Here is a 25,790-nt window from a genome sequence, read left to right on the forward strand (position 1 = left end):
ACTAAAGTATGTCTTTTATCTAAATGTTCAGGATGGTTATGAATGTCAGACTGTCTAACCAACCTAAATATACCTTAATTAATTAAATTTCTTTAATTATTCATCAAATATTTTAAACGGTTGTTGATTAATTTTCTGCCCCTAAACTGATTGGACTTATTATTTCAGAAAATGGCTTCAAAACCTGTTTTTTTTATTAAGCCTAAAGCAATATTCAACCTGATACACGTATAATACACGTATAATAATATGGATGATATCTGGTGGTTTGTGCCCCCAGCGTTCTTGTTCTTGTTCTTTAACGGAGAGAGATAGCAAAAGTGAGCCTTCATTTTTGCTTTTTCTATCACTTACAAGATTAAAAACCTTACACCCGCGCCTCAGGAGGGCCACATCAGACTGGAATCAGATAAATCCTTTCAAAGGAGAGCTCAGTGACTTTTTAATGGACACTTTCCCCTCAGGTAAAAAATGTATATTACAGGATGGACACCTCCTTGCATATAAATGTCTCAATCACAGGAGAGAGAGGAGAAAAGTAACCCGACTCAAAGCTGGGGATATGAAGCTACTTGTCCTGAGGGTCTGCTGCGAATAAACAGCACTGTGCTTCAAGCTGCACAGCTTGTTGTGGAGCAGCTGTAATCATGATGAAACACGACTCAACTTCAGAGTGTGAAATAACAAAGCTTAAAGGTATAAAGTTGCACAAAGAAACAGAACTTTATGGCTTTCTGACGCAGTGCATGACTCCGATTTGAGCACTTACAAACTGAATGATCATTTATTCCCACCAGTTTACCAACCAGTCATTGAAACTCGCCACACATGACAAAGGAAGAGGACCTATTGAAAGCGGCGGCTCACCCGCAGTGAGGGAACACTGAACCCTTGCAGACATCTTGTGATTCAACATGTCACATGTCTGGCCTTCAGCCGATGCCAAAATAGGGAACAGTAATACAAAGAGTGCGCAACCTCCCACTTCCCAGCAGGAAGGCAGAGCAGGAGAGATAGTCTGCCATCTCAACTCAGATGCCTGGTGTGAGACTCTCACTAAGCTGGAACAGGTATTGACAAGCAGAGCCTTCCTACATTTCAGCGTAGCGTTTCATTTTGAGAGTTAATGTTAATGTTGATTTCCTTGCTCTCAAATAAATGTGATAGATCATGTCCGCTCTGTGACTAAAGGTGGAAACACTATACCAGTGTCAGTATTAAAGAAAATTGACATGTAGTATGTTCTATACCATGCTCGCTTATGGACCTTTAAAATGAAGCTTGTCAAACTTGTCAAAGACAACATTTTAGGGAGCTATGAGCACTTGACGTGAAGAGTTATTGTTATCTGAATCGAATTGAGTTAGCTTTGAACGTTTGTACAGGCATTTGTGGTTCCAGGAAAGTCCCACTGACTTTATTGAACTCCTGATCTCTGATCTAGTGCCACCTGCAGGTCAAGTTAATGTGTCCCTTATAGATTGATTGTGTAACAGCAGAAGGGAAGCGTTAATACACAGTAAACATTACTATCAACACTAGATATATTGATCTATAGAATATACAGCGTAAAGAATATATTAGAATACAATATAAGTATGCCCACTAAAATTTGAAATATAAAGATACGATAACATTGCATATACATAAGACATAAGTGTGCAAATCTGTTGCATTTTTCTGTTTGAAATCGAAGGAAATGAGGTAACGGGGAGTATGATGATGGGAAAGGTCACCATGTGCAGGCTATTGAAGGAGTAAAACAGAGCAAAGTATGGTTTTGACAGAAGCTATAAAGTTAATATTTTCAAAATAAGTCTTGCTTTTCTTTTAATGCTAAAAAGAGACTTGTTGCTGCTACTTTTATGCCTGTGATTGATTATGGTGATGTCTTCTATATGCATGCATCTTCTCAATGTCTTCACTCCTTAGATACTGTCTACCATGGAGCATTGAGGTTCATCACTAATCTTAAGGCTCTGACTCACCATTGCTCCCTGTATGCGAGGGTTGGTTGGACTTCTCTGTCCATCCGCAGACAAAATCATTGGCATGTCCTTATTTATAAGGCTATTCTACATGTACTTCCATCGTATCTTCGTACTCTAATTCAGCTGAAAAACCCTGGAAGCTACCATCTTCGCTCTGTGACCTCTGCTCAAGGCCTCCTCTTGCTCTCCGTCCCTCACGTCCGTTTGGAAATGGGGAAAAGAGGTTTTAAGTTTGCTGCTCCTGCGGCTTGGAATTTGCTGCAGACAGACCTGGGTCTCCGGGAACCGGTCTCCTTAGGTGTTTTTAAAAATAGATTGAAAATATTGGAGGGAAATTCATCGAGCTGTAGATGTTTCATATGACGGAGGTATGTGCTCCTGTGTAAGCTGGGTTGTGTTGACTTGAGTCTTAGTTTTGGTTTTACTCATGCTGTGATTTTGTTTTTCGTTTTATATATTGTCTGTCACTGTTTTATGTTGTATTGTATGGAACTTTGTGTGACGTGCTACTGCTGCTGTCTTGGCCAGGACACTCTTGTAAAGGAGATTTTTAATCTCAATGAGGCACTTCCTGGTTATATAAATAAATAAATAAATATATATATATATATGTTAGACAGCTGAGGTGTTGGGGCTTATTGTCTTGTGCAGGAAAGAGAGAAAGAGAAGGAGCTCCGCTGTCTGTCCAGTAGTTGGTTGAGAGGTGGTCAGGATTATCCATAATGGTTCAGTGTCTTCCTCGCCACCTCAACTTCAACGTCGTCTGGTCTGCTCCCAATAACTGAGCCTGCCTTCCTGATCAGTTCATTAAGTCTGTTTTCGTCGGCTCCAATGCTGCGACTACAGCGAAGTACAGTGCACTGGCCACAAGAGATATAGAATATTTTAAACATCTTCTTGGACATGTTAAAGGATCTCAGCTTCCTCCAGGAATGGAGTAATTAGTTGCTTTACAACCTAATACGAAAAAAAACCTAATGCAAATAATACCAAATACTGATGCTGCTCCAGTTGTGTTTAGCACTAATTAGCTGACGTTAGCATGCCGGGGAACATGGTAAACATGACTCCATGCTGAGATTAGCATGTAGCTCAAAGCATCATAATTATTGCTACACGGGAAGACGGCCATTAGGAATTTTCCTGATTTCAGGATTTTCCATTCTGATTATTTGTTAACACCTTTTGTATGTCAAAGAGGATACATTTAAAATAGATACATAAATAAATGATGGGACTACTAGCATGGCTGCAGATACTTAGTTGTATAGGCCTGAGAAGGTAAAATCATCCAGTACTTGAGAAATGTCTGATTAAATTAATACATTTCAGCTGATACATATTTTTTTTCATATCTCTTAAATTGTTAATCCAGCGACCCCTTGTAAATTAAGAACCCCCAGATTGGAAAAGAGGGATGCCTCATTCCAGTATGCTGAATTAAACCAGACTAAGTGGATCATGCATCGGCCATGGCGTGATCTCATCCATACTTAATACACATCATTTGTTCATTCATGACGGGTGTTCGGATATTAAAATGTGTGGTAAAAACCTGTGTTAATGCGACCAGGACAAAGATAAGAAAACGGGCTGATTTTAGCAGTAATTTATTGTCCATTAAAACTTTACCCACAAACCTCAGCTGCAGCACACTGAGGTGTGCTCACCCAATGATGGGTGCACAGCGGCCATCATCAAAGGACACAATCATCATTATAATCATTAAAAGTGTCATAGTTATCATCATACATCATTTTAACAATTCAAGTCATTACCACCACCAGTAACCCGACACCAGCTGACAATAATCTCCTTCTTATATTCAAACAGAAAGTCTTTAATGAGGCAGAGGCTACTTAAGCCACAGCAAACTGGGGTCAAATGTAAGCATTTATTTTGAAGCACCAGCTAGCTGGGATTTATTTCTCAGACAATAGAGTCTCAATCAGAGAAAAGTACAATTTAATCTTTCCTCATTGTCTAAACCTTCTGGTAATTATTATCACACATAAATACCATAAATCAGGTTTCTGGATGCATTTTCTGAGTAAATCCCAGAGGAAAAGACCTGTAGAAATGCTTCTTGAAACCGGCTGCTGCAGATTTGTGTAAAATTAAGTTCAAACAAATACCGAGAGGAATTAGCAGATGCTTCCCATTTGACCAGAGTTTGCGTCATACTGCACACATCGGAAACGCATCCTACAAAAACAAGGGCACGGCCCCAATTTTCTTTTACATGGACAACACGGACAACACACACACAAACACACACACACACAAATGCAAAGATGTACAGCGGCAAAGGAAGAGTGAGGTGATTTGGAGATTTCCGTTCAACCTGATTGCAAAGTAATTTGTAATAATCACTTTGGGTTGCTGCGTGGGTTTGCTCGGAGGACCAGATGGGCTTCAGCAAGCATCATTATTCTGGATTCAATAGATTATAGCCAATCCCGGGCCGCACACACCTACCCGTGCACATGTCCACAGACACATCTCTCAATCTGCTGGACTTGGCTGAGCGAGCAGAGCTTCAGAGCCTCGAACACAACTAATGATGAACAGGAGCACTTGAGGTGAAGAAATAAACATGAGTCAGCCTCAGGGGAATTGTCAGAGATTCAGAAAGCAGTGGCCTTGGAAATGCCAGTTGCACACAAATAGCATATTTAGCACCAGAATCCATCCATCAACATTTTCCTTGATAATTTCCATTTCACAAAACAAAAAGCTTGATTTTCTTTATTATTTTATGATTTCAAATACGAGAGATCAGTCGGACTTTGTCGATTTTTTGAGTATTAAATCTTCTCCAACCGTTTAGATTTTTTTAAATCTGAGACATTAAGCTTTTACAACAATAGGGCTTTTCACACTGCCCGTAGCCTGGGGCCGAGGGAGCTTTCACACCGGCACATTCCACAGAGAGCTAACCCCGACTTTAGCCGAGGGCTCCTCTCCGGAGTAGGGTCAAACTCCAGTTTGTGGCGTTATCGCCGGAGAATCCACTAAACAAAAAGTACTACAATTTGCCCGTGTGAAACATGGCAAGCGTAAACAAAGGGATTTGCGTCATGTTTCTGTTGTCCAATCGGAGTGGTCATGTCATTCTTCCAACGGCCGTTTAACCCAGGGCTAGTAGAAGTGTAGTATGGACCGTATAGCCCTGGGCTTAGGTTAACTCTGGGTTAACAATGTGCGTGTGAAAAGCAGCAAGGTTATCCCAGGGTCAAATCTTAGCCCAGGGATACGGATAGAACATCTATCGATGTCTCCAACCCACGGGACTATCGACTCGGACAGCGTGATTTAACGTTCTTTACATTGTAAGACAAAATGATGAAACTGAGAGAGAAGCCATGTATTTGAATTCAACACTGAAAAACCCACAGCTATAGTCGTGATGGCGAGCAGACTGGAGGTTTAACATGAGCCGGCATGATGAGAGACTGTTTTCTTGTAACCCTTGCTACTTTATATTGAAACATGCAAATCCTTACTCCATCAGGAGCAGCATATTTCTGGACAACCTTCAAACAGACTTCGACACATAGGTCGGGCTGGGCGGTGGATGGGGACGGGCAGCTGAACCACTTTTTATTGCATTTGTTCCAGGAGAAGTGGATGAATGCTGCTGCACATAGAACAGCAGCTTATCTTACCATGATAAAGACTCACAGACACATTTGGATGTGACCCACATGAGGATCCACGGTCATCGTCTCAGACGGGAGTAAAAAGTGCCAAACGACCTTGAGTTCAAGGTCTACTGCTGGGCCCGACTAAAGCCCAGTGCTGTCAAACACATTTCACACACAAAGCTCAGGCAACTGGACAGCACGGAGAATAAGAGTGACCCCACTTCAATGTCCTCTTGCCTGGAGAGAGAGAGACGCCAAGTTGGACGAGTCTGGAGCTTGACAAGGAGAGCAATGTCCCCTGGGTGTGTGCAAGGTAGGCCTGGGGCTTTAAGAGGGGGAATCGCTTCTTCTTTTTTTTTTTTTTTACATCACTGCCACAGACACCAGCAGAGCCCAGGGGCCCCTCCGTCTCCACTTAATGTCCTCTTTTCAATTAAAGATGTGGAATGAAGCTCAGGTGCAGGCCATTATCGTAGGGGCGTTTAAAGTCGCACAAAAGTAACAGCGCAGGTTTGAAGAGCAACATCAAGCACAATTCTGAACATCTCACACTCTTTTTTTTCTCTTTTAAATCGATTTCGGGAAAATCCTTTGAAACCTACAGAAGTCCTGCGGATTATCTTTTCAGGACCATTTTTCCGACCATCGGCGTGCGACGCGTCTCTTAGAGGCGTACGGTGTTGATTCGCAGCGGCTGCACGTTCTTGCCGTTGGCGTGGCTCTGGCCCGGGCTGAAGTAGGGGAAGACTTTGGCGGGGAATTTCTCCCGGTAGGTGTAGAGCCAGGACATGTCGTCTGCATTGTAGAAGATCAGCAGGCCTTTGTGGTAGTCTAGGTACACCCCCACTTTCTCCAGCTTACTCTTCACATTGAGGCGGGTCCACGGCTCGGTGCAGGCGCTGTACTGGTTGCCGTCGTGCATAACGATGCAGTAGAAGCCGCGGCTGGGCTGGATCTGGATGCTGCCCTTGCGGCTGACTGTCTCGTGGGCCACACCGATCATCCACTGGGTCTTCTCCGACACCATCACCTCCCAGTAATGGACGCCCGACACAAATCCTTCGGCGCCCAGAACAGAAACCTCCACGTCAAAGCGGCGCGGGGAGTCCTGGAGGGGTTGCGGGTGGAGGTTCCCGTAGGCCACGATGGTACAGTCGTCTGAGAGGATCAGTCTTTGATGAGCGGTGATGGGGTCGAGGGTCAACGCTGCTGGCACTGAGGACGAGACAGTTTTAGCACAGTCAGCATTTATCTTAGTAAAATCAGTCTGCCTAGATAAACAGTCCTGCATATAAGTCAGAGTGAAAAAACAAATGCATCAATATGTTCTAACTGATGTTGGTCAAACAGAAAAGTGAGAAGGACTGCAGCGTCACTCTCAGCTTTTTTCTTTATCGTTGCAGATGCTGTTTTATGCTGAGGCAGCAAGTAAACGCGTCCAAGCTGCTCAGGCACTTTACAGAAGGGGTGGGGTCAAGGTTATGAACCTTAAAATAATCCCAGAGAAAAATATTTACTGAAAATACTTTGAATGGGCGTTCAAGGACAATGGTTTTGTTTTTATTTTCTTACGTAGTGTGGACTACGAAGGGAAATAAATGTTTTCTTCCTGTCTCCTCTCATTCCCAGAGGCCACCCGTAAACTATTTCAGTCCAGTAAATCAGCGGCCTGTCCTCTTAGCTCCTCGGGAACTGTACTGCTCAAGTCTAACATTTAATGTGAAATCTCCATAACTCAGTGGAGGCCAATTCAATTTAATTTGCGCTGCTAGAAGCATTGAGAAATTGCCTTTTTTTGTGTAATTTGAATTTTGCTTTTATCTGATAGTTTTGACAATACAGAGTGATAAAAAAAAAAGATGAGGAGAGGACATGGTGCAACAAAGGTCCCCAGCCAGAAGTTAACTGGTGGGGGACGTTACAACATCAGGTAGTGACATTTCTCCAATTATGTGTTGTTCGTGTAGTTATGTCATCAACATGTACTGGGAAGATGGAACGGAACAAGAACATATGATTGGTTGATGCTTCGCGGCGTCATTTAAGCACTTAAAAAAATTCTGAACAGCTCTTTTTTTTTGTCGATGGTGTTTACAGCAGTCAGTCGGTTGCTTTATGTCGCCTGCTGCTCGGCAGTAGATCTGTTCCCACCGCAGGCCACTGTTAAAAAATACATAATACCAAATATATATATTTACAGAAACTATGTCCAGGTTACCCAGAGGGCATCACTTCCCTGTGGATAGTTTCTAGCTCGAGTTAGAGAAGGTGATCAATGCCATGCCCTGTGGCAACAGATGTCTGATGGCTTGTTATGATACCACTCCACCGACGGCTCACCTTATTTATTTCAGGAAGATGAGCAACATTTTTTTAATAATCTGTTTTACCTTCATGCATAAACTACAGTCTTCAACACATGCTCTCCAGAGGCTGATCGTGTGGCTCCATTTGCGCAATATTAGACAACAGCAAGAGCAAATAATACAGGGAAGCAGTAATTACAGCGATGGGAGGAGCCGCTCCAGCTCGCTCCACAGGCTCCCGGTTGTGTGACTTTAGGGAGGGAGAATCGGCTCCAATGTTTGCTGATTAGAGAACCAAATCAGGCTGAACAATAACGGCGTGTTCTCTTTTCTTTCAGGAAAGAGTGGGAAAGGCAATTTTTTCAGGTCCTCTATAATATATATATATATATATATATCAAGATAAATGGAGGTGAAACGACTGGCGCCCGGCCAGCGGACAGGGCAATGTCTTCTCTAGTCAATTACATCACCAGTGTGTGTTACAATCAAGTCATTAACATTTCAGAACCTGAGTGCCTTTTTGCGTCATACAGAGGAACCGGCAAGAGTACACACTTTAGTGGAGAAACCTTTTTTCCTGCTAAACATCAGAAGGGTGAAAAAATAAATAAAATAAAGCATGAGGTCTGGTAGTTATTCTTGCTAACCCATCAGTGACAGCCAGGGATGATGGGAGGAATGTCTTTATTTCGTCTCAGGCATCCGCTGGTGATGGATTGTAACCAATTGTTCCATTTGGCGGGCAGTCAAGGGAGACAACCCCCCCCCCCCCCCCTTCAGCCCAGTAGCGGGCAGAAATGGGAGAACTGATTGAGGGAGTAAAAGACACCTCCGCACATTATTCTAAATAATCTCCTGCGAGTGAGTGATGGCTGCAGGGCAGCAGGAGCAGAGCTCCTCGAGGCACTGAGGAACACAGAAGGGCATCGCCGCCCTGCCGGTCCGACCACCATTTCTTGTCAGAGGAGGAGAAGAAAAGAAAAAAGGACAAAGCATCCCAGCCATCCAAATTCAGGCCAGAATCAGTTCCTGCACTCTGTGTTTCTCAGTCACACGTTCAGCTACTGAAGTACAATTAGATAATCAACATGTTTTTAAAGGACCATTTACACATGAAGCAACTGTTAGAGCAGGGTCATCCTTCAATCGGGATCGGCGGTTCGATCTCCGGCTCCGCGAGTCCATGTCAATGTTTCCGTGTCTAAGACACTCAACCCCCAGGTTGCTCCTGTAGCTGTAACTGCATTGTGTGAATGTTCGTGAGTCCTGATAAGCAGGTGGCATCATGCACGGTAGCGCCTGCCATCAGTGTATGAATGGGTGTAAATGGGTGAATGTAGTGTTAAAACACTTTGAGTTTGTTATATTAAATACGAGTCTACAGCCAGCTAGAAGATGGTTATCTTAGCTTAGCATACAGAAGTCTTTATGCACAAAATCCTGCTGCAGCGTCTCTAAAGCGTGCTAAAGAAACAACAATTAGTATTTTCTTTTAAATGGGCACATGGTCTAGAAATACATCCACTCATCACTGTGAGTATAACCACACAGAATAAAACCAGGAGATATAAAGTGTGAGCTGTAGATGGTATTACATTTGAACAGAGCCAGACTAGCTCGCCGTTTCTGTTTCCAGCATTTCAGCCAATCGGCTGCAGCTCTATATTTAACACGAGTGGAATCGATCTTCTCGTCCAAATATCAGGAGCAAAACGTATACAATTCCTTTAACACCTGCAGTGCTTTACGCTAAATTATTATTATTACGCTGTATATTGACTCACCAGCATGTTTGCATAACATAAACCTCATGTTCACATACCTGGTGAGATATCCTGGAAGAGAGACTTCCATATAGAGTACTGTAAGGGCCCCATGTACTTGGATGTCGGGAAGTCTTCATACGTCAGATTGGTCTCATGTATCTTCCCTTTAATCCTGGGACAAATTTGAAAAAAGAAAAGAAGAAAAAAAGATCAATAATAGTCTAAATCCAATTAACTGCTTTTTCCTTAATAACATTCCTCCTGGTTCAAGCCACAACGACGCTGCTTCACGTAATACTCTGGTTTGGGGCTTTGAAATGTGTCATTATTGAAATTGAACAGCTGACAAACTGCTTAATGAATCTCAAGAAACAGAGATGAATGTATCCGTGAGAGCTAAAACGCCATTACAAAATTATTCGATTATGAACCTGCACATGAATCACTCAGCACACTCCTACATGGAGTCCAGAATTCAGGCAAGATATTGAGTGGGTTTGGTTACCATGTTGAGATCCTGAAAATAACGATGCAGTATGTTGAAAAGGGGACCTTACTGTCAATATCAGTGCATTAGGTTGATCATGGTGTTTTGTCAGACAACAGGGAATGAAAACACATTATTACCATGTTGCTGTGAGTACCAATCCGTTTTTGAAAGTGAAACATACATTGATCAAATGACCTCATTATAGTTACATATATGTACAATATCTTTTCACGCATATCATCCACCTCCAGTTTCAAAGAAATAATAAAACAAATGTTTTTCATTCTGTCACTCTAGCTAGCTCTATATTCCACCTCATTAATCTCCTCAATGATATTAAACTGTTCAATTAAATCCTCCTCAAGTACCCCTCCCAGATTAAACACTACAGCTGGTTTATTTCAGGCCTAATGCACCATCTGTTCAGGGATAATCTGATGCTGTTGCTCAAATCTGTACTTTTCTCCAAAAACGTAAGCAACTTTACATTTCGCAATAGCAGAGCACACATGTCGAGAGATGAAATCCTTACAACGACCATAACAGAACATTTGTTTACAGTTAGCTAAAATGCCAATGAAAGACTTCAAGAGATGATAAAAACCTGATCCTTCTTGAAGAAAATGCGTTTACAACCACATTTCTTTTCTTATCGGACTGCAGAGAAGATACTGGGACTGCTTTAGCAAACTCAGAGCAGGTGAAGCACCTCTCAGATGTGACGGCTATCCCCTCCAGGAAGTCGTGCTTTCCCGTCTCGTTGAGGCGCTCCTGCAGGATCTGGATGCCCTCCTTGACGTCGCGCAGCTGCTGGCTGTAGCGCTGGATCTTGTGCTCGATGTCGGCCAGCTTGCGGGCCGTGTCCATCTCCAGCTCCTCCAGCATGCTCTTCTGGCGCTCGCGCAGGAAGCGGTGAAGACGCTCAAATGCGTCGCCGATGGTTGCGCGCAGACTCTTGGCTGAGGACTGGAAAAAAAAGGTGGTTTGCTTAAAAACAAACAGAAAAACAGCCACACTATTTACAGCCAGAAATTCATAGTTAGCCGCGTTTGTAGAGTCACTATAATCTGACTCTAAATTAGATATGGGTCAGTAATTCAAGGGCTTATAATGTGCTCTATATTGTGTTAATCTTACATTAATTATTTAACATTTTTCATTAATTTTAAGGGGTTCTCTGAGAACAAGGTGTTTCCTGAGAATAAAGTAGCTTTGACACTGTCTTAATAAGGAGAAACATACAAGAGTGTACAGAAATAATCCCAAAGGACGACCAGGACGGGGTCACAAATGACATCCCACCTGTGAAGACGTCTGATTACCAGACCGGAGGTCGGACAGAGACGCTGATGCTATTACCAGCAGACTGGGAGCTGAAGAAACTGATTTGTTGCTGAAGAGGGGAAATGGGAAGCTGGACATTAAAGAGAATGAATCATCGGAGTGTCAGAGAGACAGAATAAGCCTTTCAAATAGAAGCGTCTGAGGAAAGCAAAGGCTGGACTTCAATGAGAAGTCTCATTCACAGTTTCTCCTGTCGGTCCTAAACAGTCTTCGCTTCACTGAAAACATTAAACTTGTGTTTGTAGAATCAAATTAAATCAGCACATCAAAGAGCAACTCAGAACAACAATTCAGAAGAGACTAGCTTAATTTCTCTGTTGGGAATCACAACCACTCCTCTGATCTTTTCAGGGTTTAGGAGCTGTGATCTGAGGTTTAATTAAACTTGCTAAAAAATGCAATCCTTCAAACAGCAGGAGTGTTCCTCCTGTTCTCTCACATACCAGGGGCAGGTATTCTCCCCCTGCCTGTGGGAAACCTTTCAGACGACTGTTTTTCTTCAAGCATTAGAGCTATGACCCTAAGGTGGGCTGTATCGCAGCCCTTCTCCTTGGTTAAGAGTTGAACACTGATGGTGTGGAGGAGAAGAAAGAGGAGGACTCTGAGTGACGTGTCTGCTGCTTTGGCCTCGCAGGCTGTGAGCCACTGAGAGGGCGTCTGCAGCCCTTGGAGACAGGAGGCTGGCCACCTCACAGGGAAGCATGTGATTATCAAGTGAATCCCTAGTGGGCCTGTGAATAGGACACAATGTCTATCCTTCAGACACAGAAACCTTCCAGGGCACACGAGCCATGGACCCGAATTAGAGTGCAAGGTCGGCACATTTATTTTAAAAGACAGCCGGGCTGTTGCAGTGATTTCATCTCAATATTAGTAGAAGAAACGATACGCAACTCGTTCTTCAACATAAAAAAGGGGAAACACACAGATTTTACACATCTTATTATGTTTGCTGCTGTGTGTGTGAAAATGTTTTATCAAGCCTTCTCTGGGCTCCAAAGAGAGCGGAGTGAAATCTGATACGTTGCCTCGACTGATGTCACTTGAGTCAGCATCAGTTGGGGCCAAGGCTAAAGTCTGTGAGCACAGAGTTAGAAAGAAGTGAGTCCACCAGACCTCAGTAGCTCCTCATCTCTGCTCCAGGCTCCAGTAACCGCCACTATAACACACATGAATCTCTGACTGAACTGTCAGCTGTGGAGTTGCATTATGGGTAATGTAGGTGCCAGGCTTCAACAAAGATGAATAATGTGCGGAATAAATCTGACAACATCTCTGGCTCTGCAACATTGATTTGATGAATGGAGTATACTCCTTTAATAACAATCAGGTAGAAACGATAAAGAAAAATGACATTTAGCAAGATGAGGCACTGCAGGGAGACGTTTCATTGTCGGCTAACTAAACACATCAGAGATCAATGTAGTCACCGTGCGGCTCACTTCCAGGCAGAGCACTCTGTGTAAATGGATGCACATGTCATGAGATCGGCTCAATTCCAATGAGGAGTGGGGGCAGCTGAAAGGCCTTCATCTAGCAGCGGGAGCGAGTCGATGGACGGGCTGAAACGCCTCGCTCTCTTTGGCAGAAAGACAGAGGGATGCTGCGACGTCGCACCGCAGGTCCAGAAACAAGAGAAAGATGAATGTACTCCCGAAATAAACAATATTGCTGATGGCTGAGCCATCACCTCTGCCAGAGCCCCTACGGTCACTCCAGGAGAGACAAGAGACGTACATGTGTGGAGGGGTGACATATCTAATGGACGCCCAATGGTTCCCTGATTTTTTTAAAGGTGTCCGGATCAAACAGGCGATCAATAAACCAATTTTATGTGTTGGAATTTACCGGTTAGTCCGACTTGGTTTGGAAGAACAGATTTATAATCAGTGACTGAAAGACTGCACACAGTTAACAGAATTGTCTGTTTCCTGCTCATTCGGACATTTTCTAGAGGAACTCATTTCACTAAGTCAGTTTTACTGTTTCATTTGGATGTTTAAGATGCAAACGTGGACGTCTTGTTTGAATAAATATCCACATGGTCGCTTATGACTGACTTAAATGTTTTAAATGTTAGAAAAATAATGACAAATAGACATCCCAAATTGCTTTTTTTTTTTTTTTTAAAGGCAGTTGTAATAAAAAATTAAAACGATTAGTCGAATAGGTGATCCGTTAATTGAAGAGGTCATTTTAGTGATTGGTTATTTACTAAATATGTCTTTTCGGTGAAAATGCTGAAAATGTTTGAATATTATACATACCAGTATTGAATATAGTTAGTGCTTGTAAGAAGCTGGAACTTGGAGGTATTTTGCTTTTCTGTGTTATTAACTAAATGTTTTTCACTGTTGTGGGATACAGTATGGCTTCACCTGAGGCTCAATTATAGTGGCCAATTTTACACCATTATCTGACATTTCTATGAACTATATAGATAGTGAAACTGATTTTACTTGCAGCTCTATGCAGCTGATTGATAACTGTTGGTGAAACTCTATAAACGAGAATATATATATATATATTTTTTAAAAGCAGGACTGTTTTGGTACCTTGGTCTCAGTAAGTTGTCTTTGCAGGAGTTGGAGGGCCTCAGTGTGTCCCTTCTCACTGTCTTGCAGGGTGGCCAGCTGCTCCTTCATCTCCCTCTGCAAACCCAACAAACAACAGGTCAGTAACTGATGATGGGAGTTCATCGTAATGGAACAGATGAACACATTCAATTTGGTGGATTTCATTATACGGTATATCTAATATAATACAGTATGAAACCATTTAAAATGTAAAATGCTCCACTTATTCTTTGCTCAAACGATGCCTCAAAATAGTCAGTCGCATGAAAAATAATGCTTATATTTTTAGCAAAACAGATATTTTTGCAATTCGATTACAATTGATTTAAATTGCATCATTTGTGCACCAGCTCTCTTTGCTCGGGTATGAGGCAGTAACGCTTGAAGGCTCAGCGACAACACAAGCAAGGCAGATATGAAAGAGATGAAATGCAATCTCTGGAGATGTTTGGCTGTGTCGAATAAAACTGGGTCTCATCTCTAATCAGGCACAAGCTGGCACAACCTGCACCACTCAGCCACCTTCAGTCTCCCCAAGGCAGCAAAGAGGCTACGCAGGAGCTGGCTGGGACGGCTGCTTTCACGAATGGTGCCGTTTGTGTGCAGGTCCCACGTGCCAACAACCAGCACACTCACATTTAGGTTCAAGGACAGAAGTAGTTCAGCAGATTCCCTCCCTTAAGTAGAGACTTGTTTGTACAAATGTACAAGTACAAGGCTGAAGGTACAGCCCTTTGTTATTCAGGGCGAGACCCATATGTTCATACTGAATAAAGAATGAGAAATGAAATGGTCGAGAGTTTGCAATTTAGTGTCTCACATGTTGGCTCATGTGAAAATACAGCATTACAAACCAGAGCATGAGCAATCATACCCAGGTATGTGAGGGAAGTAATAACGTCTGTTCCTACAATGAATACACTCCAACATGAACCCCACCTGTGTCTATCTGATGAGTCTGATTAGCATAACATAAGGTGCCAGACTATAAAAACCTGAACATCTTTTTGATGATAAAGTAGCATTCTGGTACATATCAAAAGGGTCTGGACAATTTTATGAAAGACAATAAATAGCTAAAAAGAGAACATCAGGGAAGACCGTTACATTCACAAGATTCCAGATGTCAGATTCCCAAAGAAATTATAAAAAAAATTGCCAAAAATACAAATAATTATTTCCAGCATAGTTTAATATTTCCAAAATGAAACTGCATTGGACAAAAGACGCATTCGTAAAAAAAAAAAGAAGCCCCACAGTATATGCGTGGTAGCAGTAATAATTGCTTTTGCTCTCATTGAGGGGAAAATAGAAAACTGAAACTGAGGAAACAACCAGAGACAAGCCTCGTGTATTTCAAACCCCCACCACGGAGCCAGCCCTGCTGCTGCTCTCTGCTCATGTAACCCGTGTGTCACACGGTGTCACCTCCCCTGAACACTAACTGCGGCAAAAAAATCCACCAAATGGAACTGTCAGCTTAGCGGAGCTAATAAAGCAAACATCACTCAGCTGCGGGACTGAAATAAATGCCAGGAGTAGATCTCCACTGACTGGAAAAATACAGCGAGATTTAACCAGTTACAAAATAGAGCAGGTTAAGGTAGAGAGGGAACAAATTGTGATGCATCGGGAAATGTGTGATCGCGATGATTGGCTGCAAAATGAACAAAGGAGCAAATGTGGGTCTGTTGGACGTGAAGCATGTTTCCTCTCAAAGACAGAAACAATGGAAAACAATCGTTGGTGCAGAGGGGGAGCGTGACTCTCCATGCTAATGACAGGAGTGCGGCAGGCTCAGCAGGCTCAGCAGGCTCAGCAGGCTCTCCGCCTCATCGCTACACGCTAGTCTGCAGCAGGTCAAAGGCCACTCCCACACACTGAGATCGACCAACACTGGCAGAGGAAACCCGCTCCTCCACTCTCCTGTTGCACACCGTCTGACTGACTGGTCAGACAGGGGGCAACTCTTACTGATAATATGGATGAATAAACATGAATTATTCAACCCAAAATAATAATAAACTTAAGTATAGACTCACATCGACATGGGGTTTTGAATCGCCCTCTGCATTATAGTTTGTAACAAACAGGATACGTCCACTGGGAAGACAACATGTCGCTAACATTTTATTTATTTAACTAAGGTTCAATGATTGTGTACATAAGCAGAACTCAAGCAGTCAAAGCTGCATTTTAGAAACAGCTAAAATCTGCCTTCGTGAAATCATCTTAATACACGTTCAGGCTCTAAACCCCGTCCATAACGCGCTATTACATAATCCTCTTTAATCTTCCTGGAAGCAAACACTGTCCTTTGAGTATCCTACCGATGGGAGATTTTCTGTGATGATATATAGCCACAGCTGAGAAAAAAAATCCACAGCTGTCGTGTCAATTACTACACAAGGGCAAGGAATTATGATCTGAATTGGATGCGATTCACCGGCATCTCGAAGAAAAGCTTTATCATGTGACAAAACAAAGACTGAGACCGACAGGGCGGTTGTGTGTTATTGTGTAGTGAATGGAGGCGTCTCCCTCCTGTCCATCACATCTGGCCAACACAAGTCTGACATGACATTTCCCCAGGACATCAAGTTGCAGGAAATAGGGGTCACGGCTGGAGGATTTTAAATCTAAAGTACATTTCATTATGCTGTCATTCCCTTCTTCCTCTTCCGTCAGGTTAGCAGCTATGGTAGATATTTACGAGTAAATAAATGAATAAATAACAGACGATCAGCAAGATTGAAAATGTGCACGGAGCTTACATTTTCCTCAAATTCTTTACAGCTGCGGGAGTGATTATATTCCGCGGCTCGTTCAGGAGTGAAAGAGCGTTATTGGCTTGAAATGGCCAGCCGCGAAGAAGATTGAACAAAACAACATGCAGTGCCACAGTATGAATAATCAAAAGCCTACAGGATGGAACACGTCCTCTTACACACAGACAGACAAGCTTCCAGTGATTGCATTCACATGCACTGATAAAGGGAACAAAATAAACTAATAACAAATTACACTTGCAACTCGACTTCTGACTGGAGGACATACAGAATGCTCAATATACTACTTAGACAGATAATTAACGAGAGGATTAAATCGGGAGGCAACCCCCCGCAGAGACTACAATAACTCAATGTTTCTGCAAGGACAGTTTGGCAAAACCCTCGTCAAGGTGAGGGAGTCATTCTGTCAGGTAGCTGGCAGGGTGGGTAAATAGGACGCCAGCCAATAACAAAACACACCGAAGCTGTTACAATGAGGCTGTGAGCTTTATGGGCTGGTGTGATGTAATATGGACCGGGTATGAAATATGTCATCCACGCACGCTGCTTGTCGTAAACTCAGGGACGGAGTCACAGAACCAACAACATCCAAGGCTGATGACATTCAAGGCTATCAGCTTGGCTCTTACATGGGAGCAACACACACGTGTTCACTTCACATTAAGTGTGTGTAGACGGAGCCCCGCGAGGGTCCGTTCACACCTCACCTGTTTGGTTCACGTCCATCAAACGATCTGGTTTGCTTTCTTGTGAAATAATCGCTCAAACGCTTGCGTAGTCCTAAAAACGGGCTGACATGTGTTGTGTCTTTTTGTGATAGTCAATGTCAATCTATCAGAAATTAGAAACTAAACTGCTGTTAAATCCGTCTGCTAATCGTTAGGTTTTAAGAAAGAGTTCTCCCCGTCTGTAGGCGAAAAGCGATGCATGGACTTTACTCATGAAAGAGTTTATACCTTATTGAAGATTGAAAATGTATTGTCATTGTATAACACTGTTAATTACGTGACTGTAGCGACCCATATGTAACTATCCATACATGATACATAATCGTACCTATATGTATTATATACATTATGATATCTAATCTTATCTCCTTATATCTGAATACATCATCTTACCATATTATATATGTTATAATATATAATCATACCTACCTATATGGCATAATATATAATGATATCTACCTATATCTATATCTTATGATATATAATCTTACCTATATATAATCATACCTAAATACATCTATAAACACTGATATATAATCTTATCTACCTATATACATAATTATATATAATCATACCTATCTATATCCATATGAGTTATGATATATCATTGTAATTATCAATGTATATACATATTGTGATATATAATCATACCTACATACTTCTATAAACGTTATGATGTACAATGGTACCTACATTCATCTATATACATTATGATATATAATATTATTATTTAAATTATGATTTATAAATATAGCTAACCATCTATATTCGTTTTGAGATCTAATCTTAGAACCATGTACTGATGATGCAAGATGACATCACAAAAACTGAAGAAGAAAAAAAATGCTGTCTCAATGCTGCAAACTCGGGCGCATCTGGACCCCGACATCAAATTGAGCTGCTTACATGCAGCAGCCGTGTTTCCTCTAGCATCAGCAGAGCCTGCAGCCTCTCCAGGGGGCCGAGTGCATCCCCGGAGCCTGAGCTCAGCCAGCAGAGCAGGCAGCGGCCAGCTGACTGCGCTCACGGGCTCAGAAGGCTGCAGGACAAACCAACAGCTGTCCTCGTGAGCCAGAGGCAGGCGGAGTCTGTACAGCACGCCGGCATGTGTGCGTCTACTGCACGAGGCGGGCTGTGGTACTTTCAGTTCTGGACTGGTGGAAGACATGAAAGATCATCGTTTTTAGGACTGCAACTAACAATCATTTTCATTACTGTTTATATTTCCGACTTATCAGTTTAGTGCTGAAAAGCCGAGGAGATTGTTTAATTCATTCATTGACATAAAATAAAATGCCAACAAGTTTTATCTCTACTTCCTCCTCGGAGACTTTGTGACTTCACGTCTCACAGAATCCATTAAACCTGGCTGTGTCTGAAGCTGGTCCTGGATCCTGACTCCTTGCCCCTGCTTCCTGCATCCAGCTTCTGGCCTGGACCTGGCCTCCTTCCCATTGGCCCTGCCTCCTTCTCTGTGCCTCCTTCTCTGAGCCTCCTGCCTCAAAGGCCGACCTTATTGGTCTAGCTTCTTCCGCGATGCCTCCTGCCTGGTGGGCCGGCCTCCTGCCTCCTGCCTCTTGCCATAGCCCAGCTGATTTTAATCACTCTTAATTATAGTGCAATTACTAATTTGTTCAATACCAATTAGACACATTTAGCAAACAACTTGTAAAGACAAAAAGATGAATTCATCATCCAGCTTTATTACCAAGCAGCAGCACTCAAAGAATATACTGCTACAATATGAGCAGAAATGTTGACATAAATATCTACATAAGAGCCGATGAAACTGGTCTGCTGTGACTGATCCTGGGTCAGTTCACAAATGGCCCCAACATTTACTACATCAATTTTACAGTAAACATTTGGTAACAGCTGTGGGGATTATTGGAAAAACGGAAAAACGGATGCTGCCGTCCTCCTCTAATCCTGTGAATATAGGGCACGCCGTGTAAATGATGAATGCTCAGAGGCTGCTGCTCCACTTCCTGGAGCGAGGAAGGGCACAGCTATGCAAAAAAAAAATTTCACAAAACATGAATAGCTATGGGTACAAAAATAAATAATCTGAATGTCTGTTTTTATAGATATATTTTTTTGTATCCTCTTTTTAAATAAAAAAGATTCATGGTGTTTGAATTGCTGACAAAGGTCTACAGAATCCACAATGAACTAAAGAGAGTGGTAATAACAGTGTGCATGTGTGTGTGTGTGTGTGTGATTATCATCATCATCAGGGAAGCGAAGGAGCTGGAAGTCTCATGATTTTAAGAAAGACAGACAGGTTTCAGAGCCGCCAGCGTCCCGTTTGATAATCTACACAGCGCAGGACAAGCCGTTTAAGAGGAACAAGGGGTTTGGTGTTGGCACTGGAGAGGAAATCTGAGAAGTGTTGTGCGATAAGAGCCTGCTGTTTGCAAAGAGTCACCAGCTTGACAGAAGCCACTCCATTTGTTTCAGCAGAACAAGATTATAGTTATTTAAAACAGAACATGAATAAGTAAATGTTCATGGGAGCTGTAGTACACAAAGTATTCATTTTTTAAAAACTTGTATTTAATTTAATTTACGCACCATACCCACGACTATGTTTTCATTTTGAAATGCATAAGACGAACACAAACAAGAGCCTTAATTATCGATCGACCACCAGTGGTTAATTCAACACGGGTAACTTATTTCAGACGACTTAGTTGTCGATAATAGAAGCTGTGGTGCAGTTAAATTCAGCATTTCTTTAATTCTATGACTGCCGACATGCGGAGGAAGCAAGCTATTATTAGAGTAATTTGCGAGCAGAGTGCTAAAGTCTCGGTTTGTAGCTTTCAGGAAGGCAATGGACACACAACAGAGGTATTTCCTTTTTTTTATTCATGCTTATTTTGTTCTGCACAACTATTGTGAAGTTCACACAACCTTTTATTATTAAAGACTATTCCTGTAACTAAGGAACCAATGTAACTAAAAATTGGTTTTATACCCTTTTCAACTCTCAATATCAATATTTTGATTGTCGCATCAACTACAAATTGCACTGTTTCAGCAGTTATTTAAACAATGTCAAAAGTTCCAACTGCAAAATTTCAGCAGCGAGCACACCAAGGTGCTAGTTTAAGCCGCTATAAAAGGAAGCTCCACCCCGCTATGCACAAACCAAACAACACAGGCATAACAACGCAGCTATGGAGACCTGCATTTCCTGCTTGCACCATCATCTCTTTCCTACTGCACACTGACCTCCCTCTGAGGACACACTAGGTAAACACACCCTGAACATGACCCATGGATGTGTTTGACTGCCAGCAGATTTTCTCCACAACCAAATACAAGCTTGTGTCATCTCTATATTAAAAAAAAGCTTCTTAGGATTAAACAAACTGCTAACGGTCAGTAATATTCAACATATTGTTAAAATAACACCAAGTGGAATGTACCAGGTGCACAAATCACCTTTCTAAAAAAACACACAATGTGGTTGCATGTCAGCACTGCACGGCAGGGATAAACAGATTTGTTTGCCTCTGCATCATCTTCTGCACGGGCTCCAGCAGCATGGGCGCAGCTAGAAGCTATTCAGTCAGAGCTCTTGTGTTTGCACTTTGCAGTCGTGTTTGTTACGGCACGCCAGCAGCTCTGACCAAATAAAGTGTGCTCCCACTTCTTATCCATGCAACTGACATCAAATACATATTTTGGAATGTTTGCCTCTTCTGTCAAGTCAATGGAATAACAGGCTGTTTCTGCAGAACTGCCAGTTAAGGGCCACGCATTTTAAGTGTAGCCTTCAGTCAGGTCTGTATGGTAATACATCCCCTGGTGATTTCCAATAATCTACATATTGAAGCCTGGATCAACATTTTTTTTTTAAACTTTAAATTAAGGTTCAACTTGAGGACAGAACAAGAACATATTATATACCGTATTTTTTGCACTATAGGGCGCACTAGATTATAAGGCGCACTGTCAATGAATGGTCTATTTTCGATCTTTTTTCATATATAAAGCGCACCGGACTATAAAGCGCATTAAGCGGAAAAAAAACAGTCAGATAAGTCAGTCGATCAAACTTTATTAAACGCTCAACATTATTCAAACGTTAATGAGCGTATTCACAATAACTACCAACCTTATTCAGTTGTATTTTGGGATCCTTATACACACACTGTAATATTATAATGTTATGTCCGGATGTAAGTGAACGTCTCACGAGCTGGTAGCTGTGAGGCGTGTCTGTGATTGGACAGCGAGTGATGTTGTTGTGTGTGTGTTAGTTCCGCGGGTTCAGAGAGCGCTATGACCACCGGAGCACGAGTGTTTTTTTTTTTTCACCAACAACACAGCGTTCTATGTTCCTTGAAATCGCTTAGAGGTCAGTAAACAAAACCAGAATTAATCCATATATACGGCGCTTCGGATTATAAGGCGCACTGTCGTGTTTTGAGAAAATTAAAAAGCTTTTTAGCGCCTATGTAAAAAAAAATATATATATATATATATATACATATATATACACGTTTACAGTGAATACAGGTCTGTGTTGTGCAGTATTGGCCAGTTTCAACACACACAGCCTTCCAAAACTTGATATACTGAATATGATAAAGATCAGTATTCAATAACACTCTGTTTTACTCCTAATAATAGGCAACCCAAGGCCATATACACAGCAAAGTATTGTGTGCTGTGAAAACAAAATACAGAAAATAAAGAGTAAAGAGTACATTATTAATCAATGCTACCACAGTATAGAGAGACAAGGTAATACAACTTTTTAAAAGCTAATTTCAGTTTCACTTCAGCCAGACAATTCAATGTTCTACTGTGAATTGTTTTCACTGGGCTTCCAGCTGAATGTACTGTTGATCTACTACTGTGCTGGACAGAAAGAATTGAGCATTTCATCTTTGTTAAAGTGACACTGCTCAAACCTAACGCATAGCACAGCGGCAGACACCAATTCAGCTTAAAATATAGACAGTATAGATATATTTTTTGCTTTTTAGAAAGACATATGTAAGATGGTGGAACGGAAGCGAATACAGCCTCTTGAGAAAATGCTAATCGTTTACCACATATCATGGCACAACAACGTGACATCAACGTTTGTCTCCGCTAGTGTATTACGGTAGTTTTTGGGAGGATCTCTCGCCACACACTAAATAACTATACCAAAGAAAACAGATACATCTTTTCTTTCTCCTCCTGTTTTGGTCAGCAAACCCTAAAGCAGCGCTTTCATATCGCCTGGTATTTATAAATCCTAATTTATTTACGTGTGCATTGGAATGTATTTGTGAATCTTTCTGCCTGCATTTGTAAATTGAATATATTTGTGAATTGTTCTGTGTGCATTAGTGAATCTTCATGTTCGAGTGTCTCTGTGTGCATTTGCAATTATTGAGACTGATCTGACCCCATAAAAACCCGTCAGTCTCCTGCTCAATGTGATCAACTAAATGTCTTTTTAAATGCAGACAAATTCACAATGTTGCTGTTCTCATTTACATATTTGTCTGTTCCTGTTGACATTTTATTGCAGGTCAAACACTTTATAATCAGGCAAGCAGTAATTCCTTTGTTGCCGTGTTGAAATCTGGTGCAGATCAACCGGATCATGAGGTCATGACCACACCTGTACTGTGGGATTGACATTTCAAATTAAAATGAGTTAGAGGCGGCAGACATCTTCAACGCAACAACGCCCCCAATCAGGATCACATCATTAAAAAAAGCTCAACATTTTAAAAGTTTTCAGATTTAATCACTCTGGATGCTGTTTAAAAAAAGCAAAATTCTCAGAAAAACATAAACATATGGGGATTGAAAGATAGAATGAGGCAAAAAAGACTTCTGAGAGACGGGCCAATTAAACAAATGAACCAAACAGCTTTTTGCTTTCAAACCAGCAGCGAGGCGTGCCAGTATTTCAAAAGGAGTTTCCTGTCACTTCAATATATGAGAGTGCTGATTAGACCAATGTTCTGACTTTTCCTGATTTAAGCTTTCCACATCCCTCTATACTTTCTGACAGTTTACAATGTCAATGCTTGACGAATGCTCACTTGTTCTACAGCTGCAGTTCGTGTAAATCACCGCAATATGAGATTCTGATAAATGCTTCAACTGTGAACAGCTGCTGGAGCAGCAAACCTCTGTTAATGTGCAGACTGTGGAGCGATGCCCAGTGGAGGCACCAGGCTGAGGACAGACAACACAGCTGGCTGTTCCCCACTGATTAGCCTGACCCTGGATGCACACTAAATGCATTGTGGGAAATAAACAAGCTCCAAGATTACCTGGCCAGAGAAACTTGATTTGGCCATACGTCACATTAACTGGCAATTTAGGAGCAATGGTGTTTAAAACAGCTAATGGGGATATCAGTCAGTGTGCAGGCCAAACCACGGCAGTCAAGGAAAACCTGTATTCACTTTCAACAGGTGTTTTTCCCTTAATACATAATCACACAAACTGACTATGTACAAGCTTTTTTCCTTCTGATAATTACACAAATGTTTAACAAAGAAATGTTGGTCAATTTGAAACCATTACTCTAATCACAAAGCTAAAACCTGACGGAGCAGTTGCCTGTGTATTCATCATCTCCCTCTTATTTAAAGCAAAGAAGTATTTAACATGTAAACATCTTCAAGCTCCTTCACTCTCCTCCTCCCAGTGACTTGTGATCTCAGAGCGGGTCAGACCTGGGTCTGGCTGATTGGAAGCTGAAAAGGTGGACTTCTATCAGCAGCATATCTAATTAAATCATCTGCAGGAAATCACGGATGCAGGGAATTACAGGAGATTACAGCCCGGCCCGGTCCTGCCCAAACCCAGAGAACAATGGCTGTAATCTGTCTTAATTCCACAGCTAATCAAGCAACGCAGGGCTCATCGTCTCATGGCTGCAACAGCTGGGTACAGCAGTTCACATCGACCCGAATATCAAACGGACATAGACCAAACTATAAAGCAGAGAACTCTTATACTGAAATCTGAAATTGGCCCAAAGCCATCTTCCTCAAACTCTTATATTATAATCACCTCTTTTTAAAGGCTATTCTACCTCAAAGAGAGAAAAGGTAACATCTTTCTCTGCCTGCTTTTTTTTCGCCACTTAATAAAATCTTTATAGCCAGTGTGCAGACTGCTGTCCCCATCGTTAAGCCTCACTTTAAGCTGCACAACTTTAAGGACAGCACTTTCCCTTTCATCCACAAAGATGTGCAGTAAATCTCTCCACCAGGGTCCTTCCTCTCCCTCTCTGGCACGCTCAGAAAATGAAATAAACTTATGCAGAACATACCTCCTCAGGTGTTACTATTTTTGAGGTTTTATGAGTCCATTTCTACAACAAATGCCTTTTGGGGGTATCTGTGCTGTATGACTCTTAGTGACTTTTCCCTTTCCATCGTTCATCAATTTATAGTGTGTTCAAATCTACATCACCCCTACAGTATAAATGTGTGTGGCAAAAGAACAAAAGCACGGTAAACAAATGAAAGAGAAGATATGGAGACTAAAAACCTCTCTGGAAAGTGGGATTGTGGCCAAAGAGAAATGAATTCGACGAGAGGAAGGAAAGGACAACAATGGCAACAAAAACTGCCACCAATACAAATCTGTTTTACAGTCATATAATATCACTCATTTTACTTCACTTTGGTTAAGATAAACATAACGTATGAATGACTTTGAGAAACGGAGCTGTATTCTCTGGCTGTAAAACATCGTTCACGTTTTCCTGCCCTCGTCAGACACTCGTCAAACTGCAGAACCGACCGTGTAGAAAGCCTGCCTACACATTTATAATGCACGACAGTTGATCAACATCCGACTCATCTAAACAAGACAAAATGTTTCGAGTGATGGATGCAGCTCAACTTTCACCGATCTATGCAGCCGTTTATCTCCTGATCTAACGACAGCATGGGCCGACGTAAACATGCAGACCGGCTCAGCCCGGCCTCGAGCAACATCAGTGGAATGAGTATTCAGTGCAATCCAAGCTGCTGCCTCTCTCTGGATGAGGATAGTATGCCAGCACTCCTCTAGTGGAACATGACTGTTCCGTCTCTCCCCATGGCTCCATTTCCGCATGAACGCAGCCTCTCTGCCGCACCACCCTGGCTGACCACCGAGCTGGA

At 42.0% G+C, this 25,790-nt stretch overlaps 1 protein-coding gene across 1 annotated transcript in view; it reads right to left on the reverse strand.

Moving 5' to 3' along the window:
• Positions 1-3,585: 3,585 nt before the first annotated feature.
• trim62.1 (tripartite motif containing 62, tandem duplicate 1) overlaps positions 3,586-25,790 on the reverse strand; it is a 28,972-nt gene continuing 6,767 nt past the window's right edge. The window contains exons 2-5 of the mRNA XM_056438277.1: positions 14,103-14,198; positions 10,913-11,169; positions 9,770-9,885; positions 3,586-6,853 (exon numbers count right to left, since the gene is read on the reverse strand). Of these exons, the coding sequence (XP_056294252.1) occupies positions 6,303-6,853; positions 9,770-9,885; positions 10,913-11,169; positions 14,103-14,198 (1,020 nt within the window). The 3' untranslated portion in view covers positions 3,586-6,302. The remainder of the gene's footprint in view (positions 6,854-9,769; positions 9,886-10,912; positions 11,170-14,102; positions 14,199-25,790) is intronic.

The sequence above is a fragment of the Pseudoliparis swirei genome, chromosome 18 (genome assembly GCF_029220125.1).
Source record: "Pseudoliparis swirei isolate HS2019 ecotype Mariana Trench chromosome 18, NWPU_hadal_v1, whole genome shotgun sequence".
Lineage (NCBI taxonomy): Eukaryota > Metazoa > Chordata > Actinopteri > Perciformes > Liparidae > Pseudoliparis > Pseudoliparis swirei.